Source organism: Erpetoichthys calabaricus, chromosome 5 (genome assembly GCF_900747795.2).
Source record: "Erpetoichthys calabaricus chromosome 5, fErpCal1.3, whole genome shotgun sequence".
NCBI classification, from domain to species: Eukaryota; Metazoa; Chordata; class Cladistia; order Polypteriformes; family Polypteridae; genus Erpetoichthys; species Erpetoichthys calabaricus.
In genome coordinates this window covers 155,945,103-155,964,531 of record NC_041398.2, presented here as the reverse complement: position 1 = coordinate 155,964,531, position 19,429 = coordinate 155,945,103, and the positions used below count along the sequence as shown (strand labels likewise).

At 41.0% G+C, this 19,429-nt stretch overlaps 1 protein-coding gene across 12 annotated transcripts in view; it reads right to left on the bottom strand.

The window, feature by feature from the left end:
* adgrl3.1 (adhesion G protein-coupled receptor L3.1) overlaps positions 1-19,429 on the bottom strand; it is a 1,303,645-nt gene that overhangs the window by 339,382 nt on the left and 944,834 nt on the right. For all 12 annotated transcript variants that reach the window (XM_051927733.1, XM_028802158.2, XM_051927732.1 and 9 more), the window contains one exon: positions 15,927-15,993. In XM_051927733.1, the coding sequence (XP_051783693.1) occupies positions 15,927-15,993 (67 nt within the window). The remainder of the gene's footprint in view (positions 1-15,926; positions 15,994-19,429) is intronic.

The window sequence follows — 19,429 nt, the reverse complement described above, 5'->3', positions numbered from 1 at the left end:
AAACCCTGGAGCGGATCAAGCTCCGCTTCTATTGGCCAGGAATCTATGAGGAGGTTTGTCGCTTTTGCACTTCCTGCCCAGAGTGTCAATTGCGTCAAATTCCTAGGAAGGACCGTGCTCCTCTTGTTCCTATTCCCCTGATTGATGTTCCCTTCCACAGAATTGGGGTCAATTTAGTCGGACCTCTAGAGCCCTCAGCCCGAGGACACAAGTACATTTTAGTCCTCGTGGATTATGCTACCAAATACCCCAAAGCTCTTCCGTTGCACTCAGCTACTTCTAAAGCCATCACACAGGAATTACTAGGGGTCTTTGCGCATGTCGGCATTCCCAAAGAAGTCCTGACGGACCAAGGGACGCCCTTTACCTCGGAGACATTCAAGGAGACTGCCAAGTTGCTTAAAATAAAGCATCTAAAGACCGCGGTATATCATCCTCAAACCGACAGTTTGGTAGAGAGGTTCAATCAGACTCTCAAACAAATGCTTTGTAAGGTGGTCAACGAGGATGGAAGGAACTGGGATCAGTTCCTCCCCCTCATCCTTTTTGCCTACTGGGAAGTCCAGCGAGCCTCCACGGGGTTCTCCCCTTTGTGTATGGGCGACAACCCCGGGGCATTTTAGATATCCTAAAAGAAGGATGGGAAGAAGAGGCTCTTCCCTCTACAAGCATACTAGAGTATATCACGCAATTACACGATAGATTCGGAAAGATTCGGCCCCTCCTTAAAAGTCACATGGAAGAGGCACAAGCAGCACATGTACGATATTACAACTGTGGCACGTCTCTCCGGGAGTTCTGCCCGGGAGATCGGGTCATGGTCCTAGTACCTACCTCCCACTCTAAGTTGCTTGCCCATTGGCAAGGTCCCTACGAAGTTAAGGAGAGGAAAGGATTCATCGACTGTTTGGTGAGTCAACCCAATCATCGGCCGAGGGAGCAGGTTTATCATGTAAATCTGCTGAAACCGGGGAATGACAGGGATCCCGATCCCTCCTCTGGTCAGCACCACTAACTCTTTGCTCATACGGCCAGCCTTAACTTCGGTGTGGATTTAAGTCCCAGACAATGACAGGAGCTGGAAACAGTTATTCTGTCTGTCCTGGAGGTAGTGAGTGAAAACCCCAGAAGGACCTCTCTGATCTGCAGTGGGCTAGCACCCTGCCCAGGGTTTGTTTCCTGCCTTGCTCCCTATGTTGGCAGGGATTGGCTCCATCAGACCCCCGTGACCCTGTAGTTAGGATATAGCGGGTTGGATAATGGATGGATGGATGTACCACTTTGGTTGAGCACGACATTTTGATAGAGCCCGGGGTTATAGTCCAAGAACGTCTCTATCTTGAGATCAAGCACATGCTTGTTCTTGTTCTTGTTCTTTATTTTGCCTTATACAATTTCTTGTATTAGGAATTTGGTAGTTTTCGCATACCCCTTGGGGTCAGAGCGCAGGGTCAGCCATTGTACAGCGCCCCTGGAGCAATTACAGGTTAAGGGCCTTGCTCAAGGGCCCAGCAGAGCAGTGGCCTTTTTGGCAGTGACGGGGATTCGAACCAGCAACCTTCGGGATACCAGCGCAACTCCTTAGCCTCAGAGCCACCACTCCGCCAGCATGCTGGAACTAGGTGTAATCGAGGAAAGCCGTAGTCCCTGGTCCAGTCCCATTGTATTGGTCACTAAGCCTGACGGGAGTTGGAGGTTCTAAAACGACTTCTGTCAACTTAATCAAGTCTCCCAGTTTGATGCTTATCCAATGCCACGAGTGGATGACCTCATTGAGAGGCTTGGACAAGCTCAATATTTGACTACACTGGACATGACAAAGGGGTACTGGCAGGTTCCTATAACGGACTCCGCGAAGGTTAAGACCCCTAGCGGACACTGGCAGTATTGCGCCCTTCCATTTGGGTTACACGGGGCTCCAGCCACCTTACAGCGTCTGGTGGACAAAGTGCTCAGGCCTCATAACTCATACAGTGCTGCCTACCTGGATGACGTGGTCATCTATTCCAGCACATGGATGGAACACCTACAGCAGGTTAAAGTGGTATTGCGGACATTTGGTCAAGCCGGGCTTCGGACTAATCCCAAGAAATGTTTCTTTGGATTGAGCGAAGCCAAGTACTTAGGCTACCTGGTGGGTTGGGGTACCATGAAACCACAGTGCTCCAAAGTAGATGCCATTTTGAAATGGCCCCATCCATGAACCAAGCGGCAGGTCCAAGCCTTTCTCGGGTTAGCGGGGTACTACCGCCAGTTTGTGCCCCAGTTCTCAGAGAGAGCAGTGTCCTTGACTGATTTGACAAAGAAGAGAGCCCCAAACATTGTGGTATGGACTGAAAAGACAGGCGCTGCATTTAGTGACTTAAAGCAGGCCCTTACGTCTGCACCTATTTTGAAAGCACCTAACTTTTCTTTACCTTTCATCCTCCAGACGGACGCTTCGGACAACTGGCCAAAGCGTCAATGGTATGGAACACCCCATCATGTTCCTGAGCCGGAAACTGTTGGACCGGGAGACTAGGTATGTGGCGGTGGAGAGAGAGGCTTTGGCGATTAAATGGGCGATTACTCAGCTGCGGTACTACGTGTTGGGCCGGGAATTCACCCTTGTCACGGACCATGCACCTTTACAGTGGATGGCCCTGCACAAGGAGTCGAATCCGCGGGTCACCAGATGGTTTCTTGACCTCCAGCCATACAAGTTTTTGCTCGTTCATCGTTGGGGTACTCTTCATGCCAACGCTGATGCTCTTTCTCGGGTTCACGACCTCTCGGTCAGGGTTGCCCGACCCGATGGATCTGGGCTGAGGTGGGGGCCTTGTCAAACACGTGCGCATGGGAGGCAGCTAAAGGGCTTGAGTAAGGGCAGTTCTGAGTCATACCGGGATGTGGCAGAGTGCACTGCCTCTTTTTCTCCCTTTCCTGCAGACCATTCATGGGAGATTCCACCTGGCCCTCTTAATGTCACTTCCGGGACCAAGCCTATGGAAGGAGTCCTTGACGGCTCCGGCCCCTGTGATGTCACATCCAGTCTCGAACCTATGGCTGAAGACCTTCATGAGCCCGACCCCTTTGATCTCACTTCCTGTCTTCCTCTTTAAAAGCCCCCACCTTTTACCTATTTCCTCAGTTCTGTTTTGGGCTTGGTTTAGTGCATATCATTTTTGCGACTTTGCAGCCAGGATACCAATTACATGGGTGGCTGCCCCCAAACTTTCTATGATTCTGAGCCGAGTTTGTGACAATATATACTGTATATATATGAGGGGGATGTTGGGATGAACCATCCTTTCTAGTTAAAAGTTGGGATTTGGTGTGTTTTGAGGGATTTTACATGTATTTGGAACAGGGATTTGTTCAAGATAGACAGCTAAAGGGGACTTTATTTAGTTGGTGTCGTTGCATAAAGCAAACGTGTGTAATTGTTCAGTTAAAACATATCTATGTATGTAAATTTTTCTTTTATGTTGTTCCATAACTGTTCTCTTTTGTTTTCTGTCTTTGCTTAATAATAAGCTTTGGGAGGAGAAGTGGCAGAAAAACCAGGTCTAATGTGCTAACAAGAGGTTAACAAGTTAATCGTCAATGTAGCATTTCTCTCTCAGAGTTTAGGGGAATCATTAGATAAGTGGTGTCCTCTCTGAGGACCTGGGTTGTTCAGTTGCTTTTTCTTTCACGTTTTAAGTTACTTCAGTGTTTAGTATATTTTACAAAAATGTCAGTACAATCAGAGCAGGATGACATCAGTCTGAATAATCTACCGTGTGATTATAGAGTATCTGGTAGCCGCCAAGTGATGATCAGAGCTTGTCCAGCTGTCCAGAAAGTGTCAAGCATGCTGCAGTCTTTGTGTCTGGATGAGTTCCCTGAACAGGAAGAGGAATGCACGGTTAGTAGTTTGCCTATTTGGACAGATCTGACCAAACAACCTGGAGCTTTAAATAGCAGAATGGTGGAAAGTACTACCTCACATGAAAAAGTCTTTTGGACATATATAGGTACAGTATGTGGAAGATTGTGGGTCCGCTTCCCGGTTCCTCCCTGTGTGGATAGCGCTTTGAGTACTGAGAAAAGTGCTATATAAATGTAATGAATTATTATTATTATGTGGATGCCCAAATCACCCTCTTGGGATGCGAGATAGTACAGTGTTTTCAGAAATGAGACCGCCGGTGGCAGGAAGAGGTTCAGCAGGAAATACAGAGAAGTTTGCAGGGGTTAAAGCCAGGCATTCAACACCCCATGAAGGGAGTTGCTCCCACCATTCTTATCTTCCTTCCTCCACCCCAGTTGTTCATGTGCATTTTCCCAAATTGGGGGCTCAGTACACATCTGAAGGCATCCTTAATTTTGTGGACCAAGGAGAAGCATTTCTTTCAGTCACTGCAATGGGAGATGAGGAGCCCATGAGAGTTATTAATGCTTCCCTAAAAGGGTCTGCAAAGAGCTGGTAGCAGGCTTATCAGCATTCCCGAGTAAGTTCAACTGGAGTAAAGCTGACAGCTGACCAGGAGAATCAAAGTTGATCGCTCAGCGGGTGGTGGAAACTTAAAGCCAATGGTCTCTTAGTGATTCAGCTGAATGCGGAAAGTGGCGAAAGCACCGAAGTTACTGCAAAAACAGAGAAGATGATATCAGCACTAAGCATAAGTTCCATCTGTTTTTTGCCTGTTGAGGGCACGTTTATATTTTGTGTGTCCTGCAGCATGTACAGTAAAGGTTTTCCGGCCGACAATGTAGACAGCTTCACCTGCCAAAAGTGTTTAGTTAATTTAAAGTTGGTTGGGAAAATACGCAAATTGAAGGACTGCATTAGGAACCTGATAGCAATTAGGCAAACTGAAAATTGAATTGACTCGCTTTGTTTAAACAATTCTACTTCTGATTTAGCTTCAGTCTCTCCTGGTCCCACTGTAGTCAGTGCACGGCTGAGGTCAGCAGCACCAATTCAGCCACAGGGCGAGTGGGTAACAGTAAGACAGGGGTCTAAGAAGCCAAAATTTAGTGCCTCAGCACCTAGGTCACTAATTCGGACCCAGAACAGATTCTCAGCACTCTGAAGCGTGCCTGTGGATACTGAGAACAAGAAAGTGCTCATAACTGGCAATTCCATAGTGCGGAATGTTAGAATTCCAAACTATGTTAAACCAGCAGTTAAATGCCTCGCAGGAGCCAAGATTTCTGACATAGAGGCCGCATTGGATCATGTCATAGACAATGAAGTATCTACCTTATTGCTGCATGTCAGCATTAATTATATTTATTTACAGCAATCTGAGGTATTAAAAAGGAACTTCATCTCTCTATGCTCCAAAGCTAAAAGAAAATTTCAGAATTTAGTTGCATCTGGCCCTTTACCAAGATTATATAGACGGGATGTGATTCATAGCAGATTGTGTTCCCTTCACTGCTGGCTAGAAACCTGGTGTGCAAATAATAAAAGCATAGCCTTTGTGAACAATTGGGATGATTTTTGGAGTACTAGGGTGTTTTTGGATGATTTTTGGGAAAGGCCTGGATATTTCAAAACAGATGGTCTTCACCCTAACTTAGAGGGGATTGTATGTATTATCCCAAAATATTGCAGCAAAACTGCCTGGCTAACTGATTAGAGCACCATCCAGGCCGCATTCATGTAATCTTAAATCACATGCTGTTGTTTATCCCACCTGTTACTTTCCTGAAGCTGTTACTCATAATTCCAGTTGTGGAGCATGTAGTAAATTTAGTCATGATGCAGACCTTAAATTAATTGATAACCAAAAAATAAGGTGTATAATTAGACCAAGAGATAAAACCAGACCCTCTACCAGGGGCATGTCAAATTAAATCAAATTAAAACAAAAAATATATCAGCAGTTCAGAAAGAAGCATGCAGTTTTAAATACAGTAATCCCTCCTCCATCGCGGGGGTTGCGTTCCAGAGCCACCCGCGAAATAAGAAAATCCGCGAAGTAGAAACCATATGTTCATGTGGTTATTTTTATATATTTTAAGCCCTTATAAACTCTCCCACACTATTATAAACATTTCACGCACAATTATACAGCATAAACCCTTTGTATTCTCTTAGATATTAGGTAAGATTCGTTGAAATTAAGTTTTAGTAAAACCTAAATATTATTTTAAAGATATCGAGCGTCTCCAATATCACATATGTTACAGCCATTACGACAGACAGGCCACCATCAATAAATACGTACAATGCAAGAAAAATTGTATACAATAAAATGTGTGTACAGTGACACTAAACTATGTACATGTAATAAGTATTGTACGTAAATAATTAATTATGGTTACTCACCAACAATGACACGACGACTTGTCCGATAACGATGAGTTTAATTTTACTGCACAACAAAGGATAGCGTTACAGCTCTTCTAAAGGAGCCTCTTCAGGCGACTGTTTAGCACCGCCGTTGTTCTTCTTCCATCACTCTTCAATCCAAATCCCTAAAGCAGGTTCCATCCAGACTACTGCCTTACAACGTCCACTTGCAACTCGTTTTGCGCCCTGGTTAAAAGACACTGTGGCCTTAGATCTTATATGCTTTTCCTCCTTTTTAAATAAAAAGAATCGTGGACTCATTTATGCTGTAATGGTGTCCTGCAGCGGTGTAGCTGTTCCCTTCCTTCAACATATCCAAAACTTTTACCTTTTAGATAGATAGATAGATACTTTATTAATCCCAATGGGAAATTCACAAATTCACAATCATTTGCATCTTCTGTTGGCGCTTGTGCGCGTTAATTCTGAATGAGTGAGATTAGTACTTCCTGGTTAATGCAGCACTTCGTTGCTGAGCCAATCAGCAGCACACAGGAACTTAGCCGCATGCTCTGATTGGGTAGCTTCTCAGCCATCCACCAATAGCGTCCCTTGTTTCAATTCAAATGCGTCCCTTGTTTCAATTCAAATGGGCAAATCAACTGAGGAAGCACACGTACTGTAGACCGCAGACATCCGCGAAGCAGTGAAAAATCCACAATATATATTCACATATGCTTACATTTAAAATCCGCGATGGAGTGAAGCCGCGAATGACGAAGCGCGATATAGCGAGGGATCACTGTACTACTTATTGAACATTTGCTCTCTTGGAAGTAAAGCTGTTTTGGTAAATGATATTATATTAAGTACAAAATCTGATCTGTGTCTTCTCACTGAAACCTGGCTTAGTAAATCTGACACTGTTCAACTAGCTGAGGCTTCATTAGATGTATACTCGTTCCTTCATAAGTATAGAGATTCTAGTCGAGGAGGAGGCCTTGGAATAATTCATTGTAACAAAATGCAAATCACTTCAAAAATATAGGTGACTTCACATCCTTTCAGGCATTCATTTTAAATATTAAAACAGATTCCAAAACAATTAGAGTGCTAGTCTACAGACCACCAGGGCCATATTAATTGTTCATGACTGAATTTAGTAACCGTTTATCTGATTTAGCTATAAATTATGATCACGTAGTATTGATGGGGGATTTTAATGTACACATTGATATGGAAACTGAGACTTTTAGCAAATGTTTTACTTATTTGTTAAATTCAGTAGGATTTTTTCAGATTGTCAACGGTCCAACTCATAATCATAACCACACATTAAGATTTAATTGTAACTTACAAAGTTGAAATTAAAAATTTAAATATTACTCCATTAAATTAAGTTATTTCCAATCACTACTTAATTACGTTTGATTTGGTCCTGTCCTTACCAATACACTCACAGATTAAAACAAAGACAGTGTGACATCTACAGTTCATTGTAATTCTGCTTCAAAATTTATAGCTACTTTGAGTAAGTCAAGTGTAATTGTGGAAAACCATTTAGATCAGTTAACATCAAGTATAAACGTGGAAAACAATTTAGATCAGCTAACATCACATTATAATGTGACCTTGAGAGATGCTCTAGATGCAGTGGCTCCCCTTAAAACAAAAGTGATCAAAGCATATATAAACTCTCCCTGGTTTAATGAAAACACTTGAGCTCTTAAATTAGTGTTGAAAACTGGAGCATAGATGGAGAACAACAAAGCTGCATGTCTTTGAAATTGCATGGACAGAGGGTGATAAAAATATAAAAAAGCTCTCTTTAAAGCTCCCTCAGAATACTATTCTATAATAATAGATAGCAATAATAAAAATCCTCAGGTACTGTTAGAACACTGGCTAAATTAACAAATGGGAATTCAGATCCACAGTGCAAAATACCAACAGATATTAGCAGTACATACTTTATAAACTTCTTTAATGACAAAATTAAAAATATAAGATCCTAGATCTCTGCATCACAGTGCAAACCACATACTAGCTTGGCAGACCATGTCTCACATTGCATTCAACACTTTAGAAATTTTAATCCTGTAACTGAGCAGGAAGTTTTGCCTTTAATTTCTAAAATGAAACCTACTACTTGTTCCTTAGATCCAGTGCCAACAAAACTAGTAAAATGTGCAATGGATGTTCTTGCAGTGCCTATTCTTAACATTATTAATAGTTCATTATTGCATGGCACAGTACCTGATGCACTAAATGTGTCAGTCATTAAAACTTTACTTATAAAGTCAGACCTAAACCCACACATTCTTAATAACTATAGGCCCATTTCAAATTTACCCTTTCTCTCTAAAATACTGAAAAAAGTAGTCACCAATCAGCTTCAGTCACACCTAACAAGTTTCAGTTTATCTGAGAAATTCCAGTCTGGTTTCCACACTGGTCATAGTACAGAAACAGTACTAATTCGTGTTGTAAACGACATTCTGATATCCTCTGATGAAGGAAACTCCACTGTAATTATGTTGTTAGACTTAAGCGCAGCATTTGACACCATTGTCCATTCTATTTTACTTCACAGACTAGAAAATGATGTTGGGCTCAAAGGCACTGTGCTCGCCTGGTTTAGTTGTTATTTATCAAATCGATTCCAATACATACAGAAATGTGCTGATAGTACTCCATCTTTATACACAGAACTGAGATATGGTGTCCTACGGGGCTCAGTACTGGTACCATTACTGTTTACACTTTACAAGCTTCCACTGGGATCTATCATTAGAAATCGTAGTGTTAATTTTCACGTGTATGCAGATGACACCCAGTTATACCTTAATTGTCGATCAAATGAAGTTTCTCCAATGTTGTCTAGCTGTGTTAGTGAATTAAAGGAGTGGATGGATGAGAAGTACCTATCATCTTTAATAAACAGATAAAACAGAGATGTTAATTACTGTAGGGAAAGGCACTTTCTAAATAAACAAGATTTCTAGTAGGATTGACTAGAGCAATGCGGTGTTTACTGGATGTTCAAATTGTTCTTTATACAGCCTCCAGTTAATCCAAAATGCTGCTGCAAGAATTATTACAAGAACAAGAAAATACAAACACATAACTCCAGTTCTTAAATCTTTACACTGGCTTCAGGTTAAGTTTAGGGCAGATTTCAAAATCCTCCTATTAGCATATCAAGCCTTAAATGGCCAAGATCCGGCTTACTTGTCCGAACTTATCATGACTTATAAACCAGAGCGCACATTAAGATCTCAAGATGCCTGTCTGCTCATGTTTCCAAGGATTAATAAAATAATAGTGGGAGGTCAAGCTTTTAGTTATAGGGCCCCTAAACTGTGGAATGGTCTGCCTGCTACTATAAGAGATGTCCCTTCAATCTCAGCTTCCAAATCCCAGCTGAAGACTCACTATTTCAGTTTAGCATATCCTGACTAGAGCTGCTGATTAACTGTACAGATTGCATCTCTGTTGTTGGTAATATTATAATTTGTTACTAATCCTCACCTATTCTGTTTCTCTTCTCAGTAGTCAAATGTGTCACTTGGTGCCACTGCCCACCTGCCAAGATGTTTTGCCTGCCTAAGGTAAAGTCATCTCTGATGGAGGATCGCAGGAATCGTTGGGTAGAGGGGTCCTTTCATCGGATTGGCTGAGGTCTCCAGGACTCTTAACAAATCCAAATCATATTATGTGATAATCTACTGTTAAATTCTGCTCTGTACATGTAATATTTTTATTTTACTATTATACTGTATTGAGGATTACTTGTGTTCTGTTCTGTGTATTGTATTGTATTGACACCCTTCTTTTTGACACCCACTGCATGCCCAACCTACCTGGAAAGGGGGCTCTCTTTGAACTGCCTTTCCAAAGGTTTCTTCCATTTTTTCCCTACTAGGGTTTTTTTCGGAGTTTTTCCTTGTCTTCTTAGAGAGTAAAGGCTGGGGGGCTGTCAAAAGGCAGGGCCAGTTAAAGCCCATTGTGGCACTTCTTGTGTGATTTTGGGGTACACAACAATAAATTGTATTGTATTCCATCAAGAACTAGGCTACTTTTCAGAGAGCTTTTCTAGAGGCTTTTTTTTACCCACTGACTACATGACTGAAGTGGAGGAAAAACTACTGTCCATGGTTCAAGCACCATCCCAGTCAATAAGGGATTTTGCCTATAATTATAGGGCTCTATGTCCGAAATTGTGACCAGAGATGAAAGAGGAAGAAACAGTCAGTCACATTTTAAATGCCTGTAACCCCTGGTTGCCTGATCTTGTCTTTTGTTCCTTAAGGCCATATTCAAAGTTTTGTGTATATTTATGTATGTGTGTATATATATATACAGTTAGGTCCATAAATATTTGGACACTGACAACTTTTTTCTAATTTTGGTTCTGTACATTACCACAATGAATTTTAAATGAAACAACTCGGATGCAGTTGAAGTGCAGACTTTCAGCTTTAATTCAGTGGGGTGAACAAAACGATTGCATAAAAATGTGAGGCAACTAAAGCATTTTTTAACACAATCCCTTCATTTCAGGGGCTCAAAAGTAATTGGACAAATTAAATAACTGGAAATAAAATGTTCATTTCTAATACTTGGTTGAAAACCCCTTGCTGGCAATGACGGCCTGATGTCTTGAACTCATGGATATCACCAGATGCTGGGTTTCCTCCTTTTTAATGCTCTGCCAGGCCTTTACTGCAGGGGCTTTCAGTTGCTGTTTGTTTGTGGGCCTTTCTGTCTGATGTTTAGTCTTCAACAAGTGAAATGCATGCTCAATTGGGTTAAGATCAGGTGACTGACTTGGCCATTCAAGAATTTTCCACTTCTTTGCTTTAATAAACTCCTGGGTTGCTTTGGCTGTATGTTTTGGGTCATTGTCCATCTTTATCATGAAACGCCGTCCAATCAATTTGACTGCATTTAGCTGGATTTGAGCAGACAGCATGTCTCTGAACACCTCAGAATTCATTCGGCTGCTTTTGTCCTGTGTCACATCATCAATAAACACTAGTGTCCCAGTGCCACTGGCAGCCATGCACACCCAAGCCATCACACTGCCTCCACCGTGTTTTACAGATGATGTGGTATGCTTTGGATAATGAGCTGTTCCACGCCTTCTCCATACTTTTTTCTTGCCATTATTCTGGTAGAGGTTGATCTTGGTTTCATCTGTCCAAAGAATGTTTTTCCAGAACTGTGTTGACTTTCTTAGATGTTCTTTAGCAAAGTCCAATCTAGCCTTTCTATTCTTGAGGCTTATGAGTGGCTTGCTCCTTGCAGTGCACCCTCTGTATTTACTTTCATGCAGTCTTCTCTTTATAGTAGACTTGGATATCGATACGCCTACCCCTTGGAGAGTGTTGTTCACTTGGTTGGCTGTTGTGAAGGGATTTCTCTTCACCATGGAAATGATTCTTCGATCATCCACCACTGTTGTCTTCTGTGGACGTCCAGGTCTTTTTGCATTGCTGAGTTCACCAGTGCTTGCTTTCTTTCTCAGAATGTACCAAACTGTAGATTTTGCCACTCGTAATATTGTAGCAATTTCTCGGATGGGTTTTTTCTGTTTTCACAGCTTAAGGATGGCTTCTTGCACCTGCATGGAGAGCTCCTTTGACCGCATGTTGTCTGTTCACAGCAAAATCTTCCACATGCAAGCACCACACCTCACCTTAACTGATAATGACATAATGACGGACTTGCCCAACACCTGCCCATGAAATAGCCTTTGAGTCAATTGTCCAATTACTTTTGAGCCCCTGAAATGATGGGGATTGTGTTAAAAAAATGCTTTAGTTGCCTCACATTATTATGCAATCGTTTTGTTCACCCCACTGAATTAAAGCTGAAAGTCTGCACTTCAACTGCATCAACTGAGTTGTTTCATTTAAAATTCATTGTGGTAATGTACAGAACCAAAATTAGAAAAAAGTTGTCTTATATATATATATATATATATATATATATATATATATATATATATATATATATATATATATATATATATATATATATATATATATATATATATGAGGGGACTGTTGGGACGGGCCATCCTTTCTAGTTTAAAGTTGGGATTTGGTGTGTTTTAAGGGTTTTTTTTATGTATATCGGGTGGAAATTTGTTCAAGAGACAGCTAAAGGGGACTTTATTTACATGGTGCCATTGTGTAAAGTAAACATGTATAATTGTTCAGCTAAATTTATCTATGTATGTACATTTTTCTTTTATGTTGTTCCATAAGTGTTTCCTTTTGTTTTTTTTTTTATCATTGCTTAATAACAAGCTTTGGGTGGAGAAGTGGTGGAACACCCAGGTCTAATGTTCTAACAGGTGCTTACCAAGTTAATCATCAATGTATCATTTTTTTCTCTGAGTTTAGGGGAATCATTTCAAACATAATATACACAATTGTCCAGGAGTAAAACATTCCTGTATTAGATCAATTACTGCTTTTTCTGTTTTTCCTAATGACCTGTTATAAAAGCACCTCTGTGATCACTATGTTGCAGACAAAGCATTTAGAGAACTTTCTGTCTCCTGGCTGCTAGAGTCCATCTACTTGGGTGTGTGGTCTTCAATGAGTCTCACAGGAACAGTGGATAGTGGGCATACAAGTTGCCTCTTAGGCAGAGAGGGGCAGGCAAACGGATGAAGCAGCTGAGAAATGCACACAAAGTATTAACTAAGTGCAGTGTCTAAGAACACTGATCTAGGCAGTTATTTTTTACTGGTTTCTCTAGCAGTCTCGCCCCTTTGGACTGTTACTCATATGTATGAGATACAGTGCATTCAGAAAGTATTCACAGCGCATCACTTTTTCCACCTTTTGTTATGTTACAGCCTTATTCCAAAATGGATTAAATTCATTTTTTTCCTCAGAATTCTGCACACAACACCCCATAATGACAACGTGAAAAAAGTTTACTTGAAGTTTTTGCAAATTTATTAAAAATAAAAAAACGGAGAAATCACATATACATAAGTATTCACAGCCTTTGCTCAATACTTTGTCGATACACCTTTGGCAGCAATTACAGCCTCAAGTCTTGTTGAATATGATGCCACAAGCTTGGCACACCTATCCTTGGCCAGTTTCGCCCATTCCTCTTTGCAGCACCTCTCAAGCTCCATCAGGTTGGATGGGAAGCGTCGGTGCACAGCCATTTTAAGATCTCTCCAGAGATGTTCAATCAGATTCAAGTCTGGGCTCTGGCTGGGCCACTCAAGGACATTAACAGAGTTGTCCTGAAGCCACTCCTTTGATATCTTGGCTGTGTGCTTAGGGTCGTTGTCCTGCTGAAAGATGAACCGTCGCCCCAGTCTGAGGTCAAGAGCGCTCTGGAGCAGGTTTTCATCCAGGATGTCTCTGTACATTGCTGCAGTCATCTTTCCCTTTATCCTGACTAGTCTCCCAGTTCCTGCCGCTAAAAAACATCCCCACAGCATGATGCTGCCACCACCATGCTTCACTGTAGGGATGGTGCCAGGTTTCCTCCAAACATGACGCCTGGCATTCACACCAAAGAGTTCAGTCTTTGTCTCATCAGACCAGATAATTTTCTTTCTTATGGTCTGAGAGTCCTTCAGGTGCCTTTTGGCAAACTCCAGGCGGGCTGCCATGTGCCTTTTACTAAGGAGTGGCTTCCGTCTGGCCACTCTACCATACAGGCCTGATTGGTGGATTGCTGCAGAGATGGTTGTCCTTCTGAAAGGTTCTCCTCTTTCCACAGAGGACCTCTGGAGCTCTGACAGAGTGACCATCGGGTTCTTGGTCACCTCCCTGACTAAGGCCCTTCTCCCCCGATCGCTCAGTTTAGATGGCCGGCCAGCTCTAGGAAGAGTCCTGGTGGTTTCGAACTTCTTCACCCAAGCTCAATTTCGAGCTTCACGGCAAAGGCTGTGAATACTTATGTACATGAGCTTTCTCAATTTTTTTATTTTTAATAAATTTGCAAAAACCTCAAGTAAACTTTTTCACGTTGTCATTATGGGGTGTTGTGTGTAGAGTTCTGCGGAAAAAAATGAATTTAATCCATTTTGGAATAAGGCTGTAACATAACAAAATGTGGAAAAAGTGATGCGCTGTGAATACTTTCCGGATGCACTGTATAATGCTTTTGTGGTTGGTTGAATAGTGGCAACCTTGGGATGTTTCAGGTTACAAAAAAATGTGCCTCCACAGAAAAAGGGTTGGGAAACATGGTGTTATACTGATTTATTAACATGAAGAGCAATAAGCATCTCTATCTAAAACTGATGTTCGTCCACTTGCATAATACAGCACCATAATCAAAGACCAGTTGGGGAGGGGGGGATCTCAGTTTTCAGTGCTACAACCATGTGCTGGTGGTGGATGAAGTGAATGGGTTAAACCAAGTTGAGAGCTGGTATTTATCTAAGAGTTCCAGAAGTCAACAGTAAAAAATGGAACTTGCTAAGCATCTTACTTGAGCGTCACTGAACTTTCTCCTTCCATTTCAAAACATGATCATGTCTCTTTTTTCTTGTCCAGGACACCTCCCATTTTCAGTGATCTGTTCACCCTATTAGTTAGATTTTATTCATGTGACCCATCAATCACTTCTGATACATCCTTCATTTGCATAAAGCACACTCTCCATGCAGCTGAGAGAATGCAAATTTGCTTAATATTAATAAATGTCAATAAATTAAAAACATATCAACAAATAAAAAATGTGCCGGGTAATTTTCTTTTTTCTATAATGTCCCCAAATTATAATCAAGCCTGTCATGGCATTTTTGAGATTTTGAAGTAGTTATTTTTCTGTTGTTGGGCGTGTTTACATCTAAATTTTGACATATTGAAATGTTTTAATGTATCTGAGGGAAATACATAGAAACAGTGTTTAATGCAACTACCTTGTAGCATAAAGGAACTGATTATCAGTCTTTTACTAAGTCAGAACATTTCTGTATGTCAGCAAAAGTTACGTTCTGCTAGTATTATTTTTATGCCAAGGACATAACTCTAAATTTGCACAATATGATGGAATGTTAATTAATACAGGTTGCCACACGTGTGTTAGAGGATCATTTTCTGGGCTTGTCAGATATAAGCACTATTAAACTGAGACACGGATGGTGTCACTGATTGTTTTGTCACTTTTTCCACCCACAGCTCCATAAGGACACCCAATTAGGGAAACTGACTCTGCCTTTTCTGACACTATATAGGAAGTAAGCATCTCATTTGGGTCCAGGCAACCCGCTGGAAGGAGTTCCATCCTCAAGCCAGACTGTTCTTCAGAGTATTACCATTGAAGCTTATGGCAGTGGCTGCTTTTGTTCTATTTTGTGCCACCATGCGCCTGTTATTTTGCTTGAACTCATAATTTCAGTAATTAGTATGACCAGGTTGGTGCCCCAACATTTCATCTGGACAAGAGTATTCCTCTTGGTTGATGTCAGGATGTATGTTGATTTTTTCTAGTGTTTATGTAAGGTTGACTGTAGCAATGCACTACCTGCTTTCCAGCTCATGATCTGCCTTCAAAGAAACTCTACAACAGGCCTGAAAAAGCACCTTAAGATACATACGTTAAATGCTTCAGCCAAAGTTACTTATATCTGTGATGGCAATCTACAACAATGAATAAATCTTACCATAATAATTAATGTTGCAGGGCCAATGAAGCTCCAAATAAAGTAGGTATCAAGTCTAAGCCAGCACCTGCAAATAAAAAAACACAAACATAATCTGTAACACAGGGTATACATATTTCATGTAAGAATTAAGTTGTCCTCTACAAACAATTTATCAATAGATGGAAAGAATTATATTATAGCCATTAAATTTTTAATCATGCTTCTTTGTAACATTTGTGTACATTGTATTGGGTTTTTCCAGGTTTTCAAGCTCTTGTGGGTGTGAATAAAATGCTTTTTGATTAAGTGTTAACATTTTGCTTCAGTAATATGTGGTTCCCTTTAGGTGGATATTACAGTTTATTTGTGACATTTAATTTAGCTTATGATTTTAACAGAGAAAATATTTATATATTACATTTACAACTGATGCACACTTAGGGCAAAGCTTACAGAGCACCTTAAATAACATGGGTGAAAAAAAAATTAATTAATTGTTGGGAAGAATGAAAATATGAATGAAAAGGAATGAAAAAAGATAATAATCTATAAAATTCAATCATCTTTAACTCCATACACTCTGACCCAATTTCTCATAGCCACTGGTTATAACGCCAGATTATACATATGGGCAATTGAGTGGGGGCCCTGGGGCACCTGAAGCTAAAGCCCTAAACAGGAAATGATGGTCTCACAAGCAACTCAATGACAATATGTGCTGGATGATATCCCTACATTCGATGAGATTATCAAAGCCATCAAGCAGATGAAAACTGGCAAGGTAGCAGGAGTGGATGGAATGCCAAGAGAAATCTGGAAACATGGGGGCCCAGCATTGCATACCATTTGCATAAGCTTTTCATCCGCTGCTGGGAATATGGAAAGTTACCACAAGACCTCCGGGATGTAGTCATCATCACCATGTACAACAATAAAGGGGAAAAGTCTGAATGCTCCAACTATCAGGAGATAACTTTACTCTCCATTGCAGGAAAACTTTTGTCAAGAGTTCTCCTAAACAAGCTGGTACCCATCATTGCAGAAGAATAGCTCCCACAGAGTCAATGCAGATTTAGAGCCAACAGGAGTACAAATTATATGGTTTTTGTTTTCAGGCAACTCCAAGAGAGATGTTGGGAATAAAACAAGGGACTTTACATGACATCTGTAGACATTACTAAGGCCTTCAGCACTGTGAGCAGGAAAAGTCTATGGCAAGTCATGCAGCATCTAGGGCAGTGTTTCCCAAACTCGATCCTGTGGCCCCCCTGTGACTGCAGGTTTTTGTTCCAACCAGATTCCTAATCAGTGACAACACCTGATAGCACTGATTACATTTAATTAGCTGGTATTATTTTTCTTTTATTCTACATTCAGAAAAGCACAGCAGCATGATTTTTACATTTAGAAGATATTTAGAAATATTTCTGCTTTTGCTATAGATTTAAATGCTTAATTCTCTTTTGTTGATTTCATTATATTTTGTCCTTTCTCTGTGCAGTTTTTCCCCTTCGTTGTATCTTATTAATGACAATTAAAAATGAGCAGAGCAGACACACTGGCAAACAACACTGAATAATCAAAGGCTGCAGGTACTTTAGCATCAGACCAACTAATAAATAATGGATTAATTAAACAATTAGAACACCTAGAAAAGTAGAATGAAAATCAAGATGAAAATATTGTTAAAAAGAAAAAAATACTTTATTCCCATATAACTGCTTGGTACATTTTCACATACAGTGTATATATATATATATATATATATATATATATATATATATATATATATATATATTGCCAAACTTAGTTTTCTTTAATTTCTATAGTGTTCCCAAAACAAAGAACTTGGGAAATAACACATCACTTAATTAGCCCAGGAGTCCAATTAAAAACAGAAGGTGATTGGAACAAAAACTTGCAGCGACAGGGGAGCCACAGGACCGAGGTTGGGAAACACTGATCTAGGGTGTTCTTCAAAGTTCCTTAGCATGGTCATCCAGCTTCATGAAAATTAGCGTGGACAAGTCAGGCATGGCCATAACCTCTCAGAGCCTTTTTTTAATTGAAAATGGACTGAAGCAAAGCTGTGTCCTTGCGCCTACTCTTTTCACCATCTACTTTAGCATGATGGTCCAAAGGGCCGCTAAAAACCTTGATGACGATGATGCCATCTACATTTACTCCTGCACTAATGGGTGCCTGTTCAACCTGACATATCTGCAGGCCCACAATAAGGCCTTGCAGCAACTCATCCGAGAGCTTCTCTTTGTTGATGATGTTTCTATTCTTGCCAACTCAGAAACGGCTCTGCAGCATATAAAAACTTGCTTTGCAGAGGCTTACAGTAGTAACCTTTTGGACTTGAGGTTGCCTGAAGAAGACCATGGTCTTCCATCAGCCCACACCTCATGAGGAATATTACCCTCCCCATATCACTATCGTTTAGACAGAGCTGACAACAGTCCACTAGTTCAACTAACTGGGGTGATGCCAAAATTGATGAGCAGATCGGCAATCGACTGGCATAGGCAAATACTGCTTTCAGTAGACTGTACAAAAGACTCTGGAACAATAAGCACTTAAAAAAAGGAACCAAGATTAGAGTGTACAGCACCATTGTGCTTACCGTTCTCTTCTACGGCTCTGAGTTATGGGTCTTTACCATCACCACCTGCATCTCTTTGAGCACTTTCACCAGTGCTGTCTCAGCATAATCCTCAGCTTTCATTGGAGTGACTTCGCTACCAACGTTGAAGTCCTTGAGCATGAAAAGGTAACCAATATTGAGGCCATGGTGTTCAAGATGCAGAAATGTTGGGCAGGTATGTCTCCAGGATGGAGGATCAGCACCTGCCCGAGATTGTGCTGTATGGCAAACTGTCCAGTGGGTACTGCAATAGACGAACACTGAAGAAGAGATTTAAAGACTCTGAAGAAATCTTTTTGGGCCTGTTACATCAGCCCTACTCAATGGTCCACCTTAGTCGCTAATTGTAAGCTCTGGTGACATACTGTTCACCAGGCTGTCTCCTCCTTTGAGACTGCCCGCCAGGCCAGCCATGAGGTGAAAAGGAGTAGCAGGAAAAAACGTGATACTGTCCTAACCCAGGACAGACATTTCCCTGTAGCCGCTGTGGCTGGGCCATCAGTGAGCCTACAGTAAACATAGACAGCACCCTTCATAGATCTTTGTTTGCGAAGCCTTGTAATGAATCTCAATCAGAGCACAAACAATCTTCTATTCGATCTTTCTTTCACATATGGCATGCACAAGCTCCTGTATGTTACTCACATGCTAAAATGACATAGTTTTTGTTCTCATGCAGCTCCAAGACAGATTTTGGAAATAAAACAAGGGACTGTACATGACATCTGTAGACATTACTAAGGCCTTAAATGATTATTATTTATTTGCATCAATCAGCTGATATTTGACACTGCACTACGAGCTCAGAATCCTCTCATAAGATGTGTCTGTCAGATGAGTTCTTTTAGAACATTTAACTGAGCTTTAAACA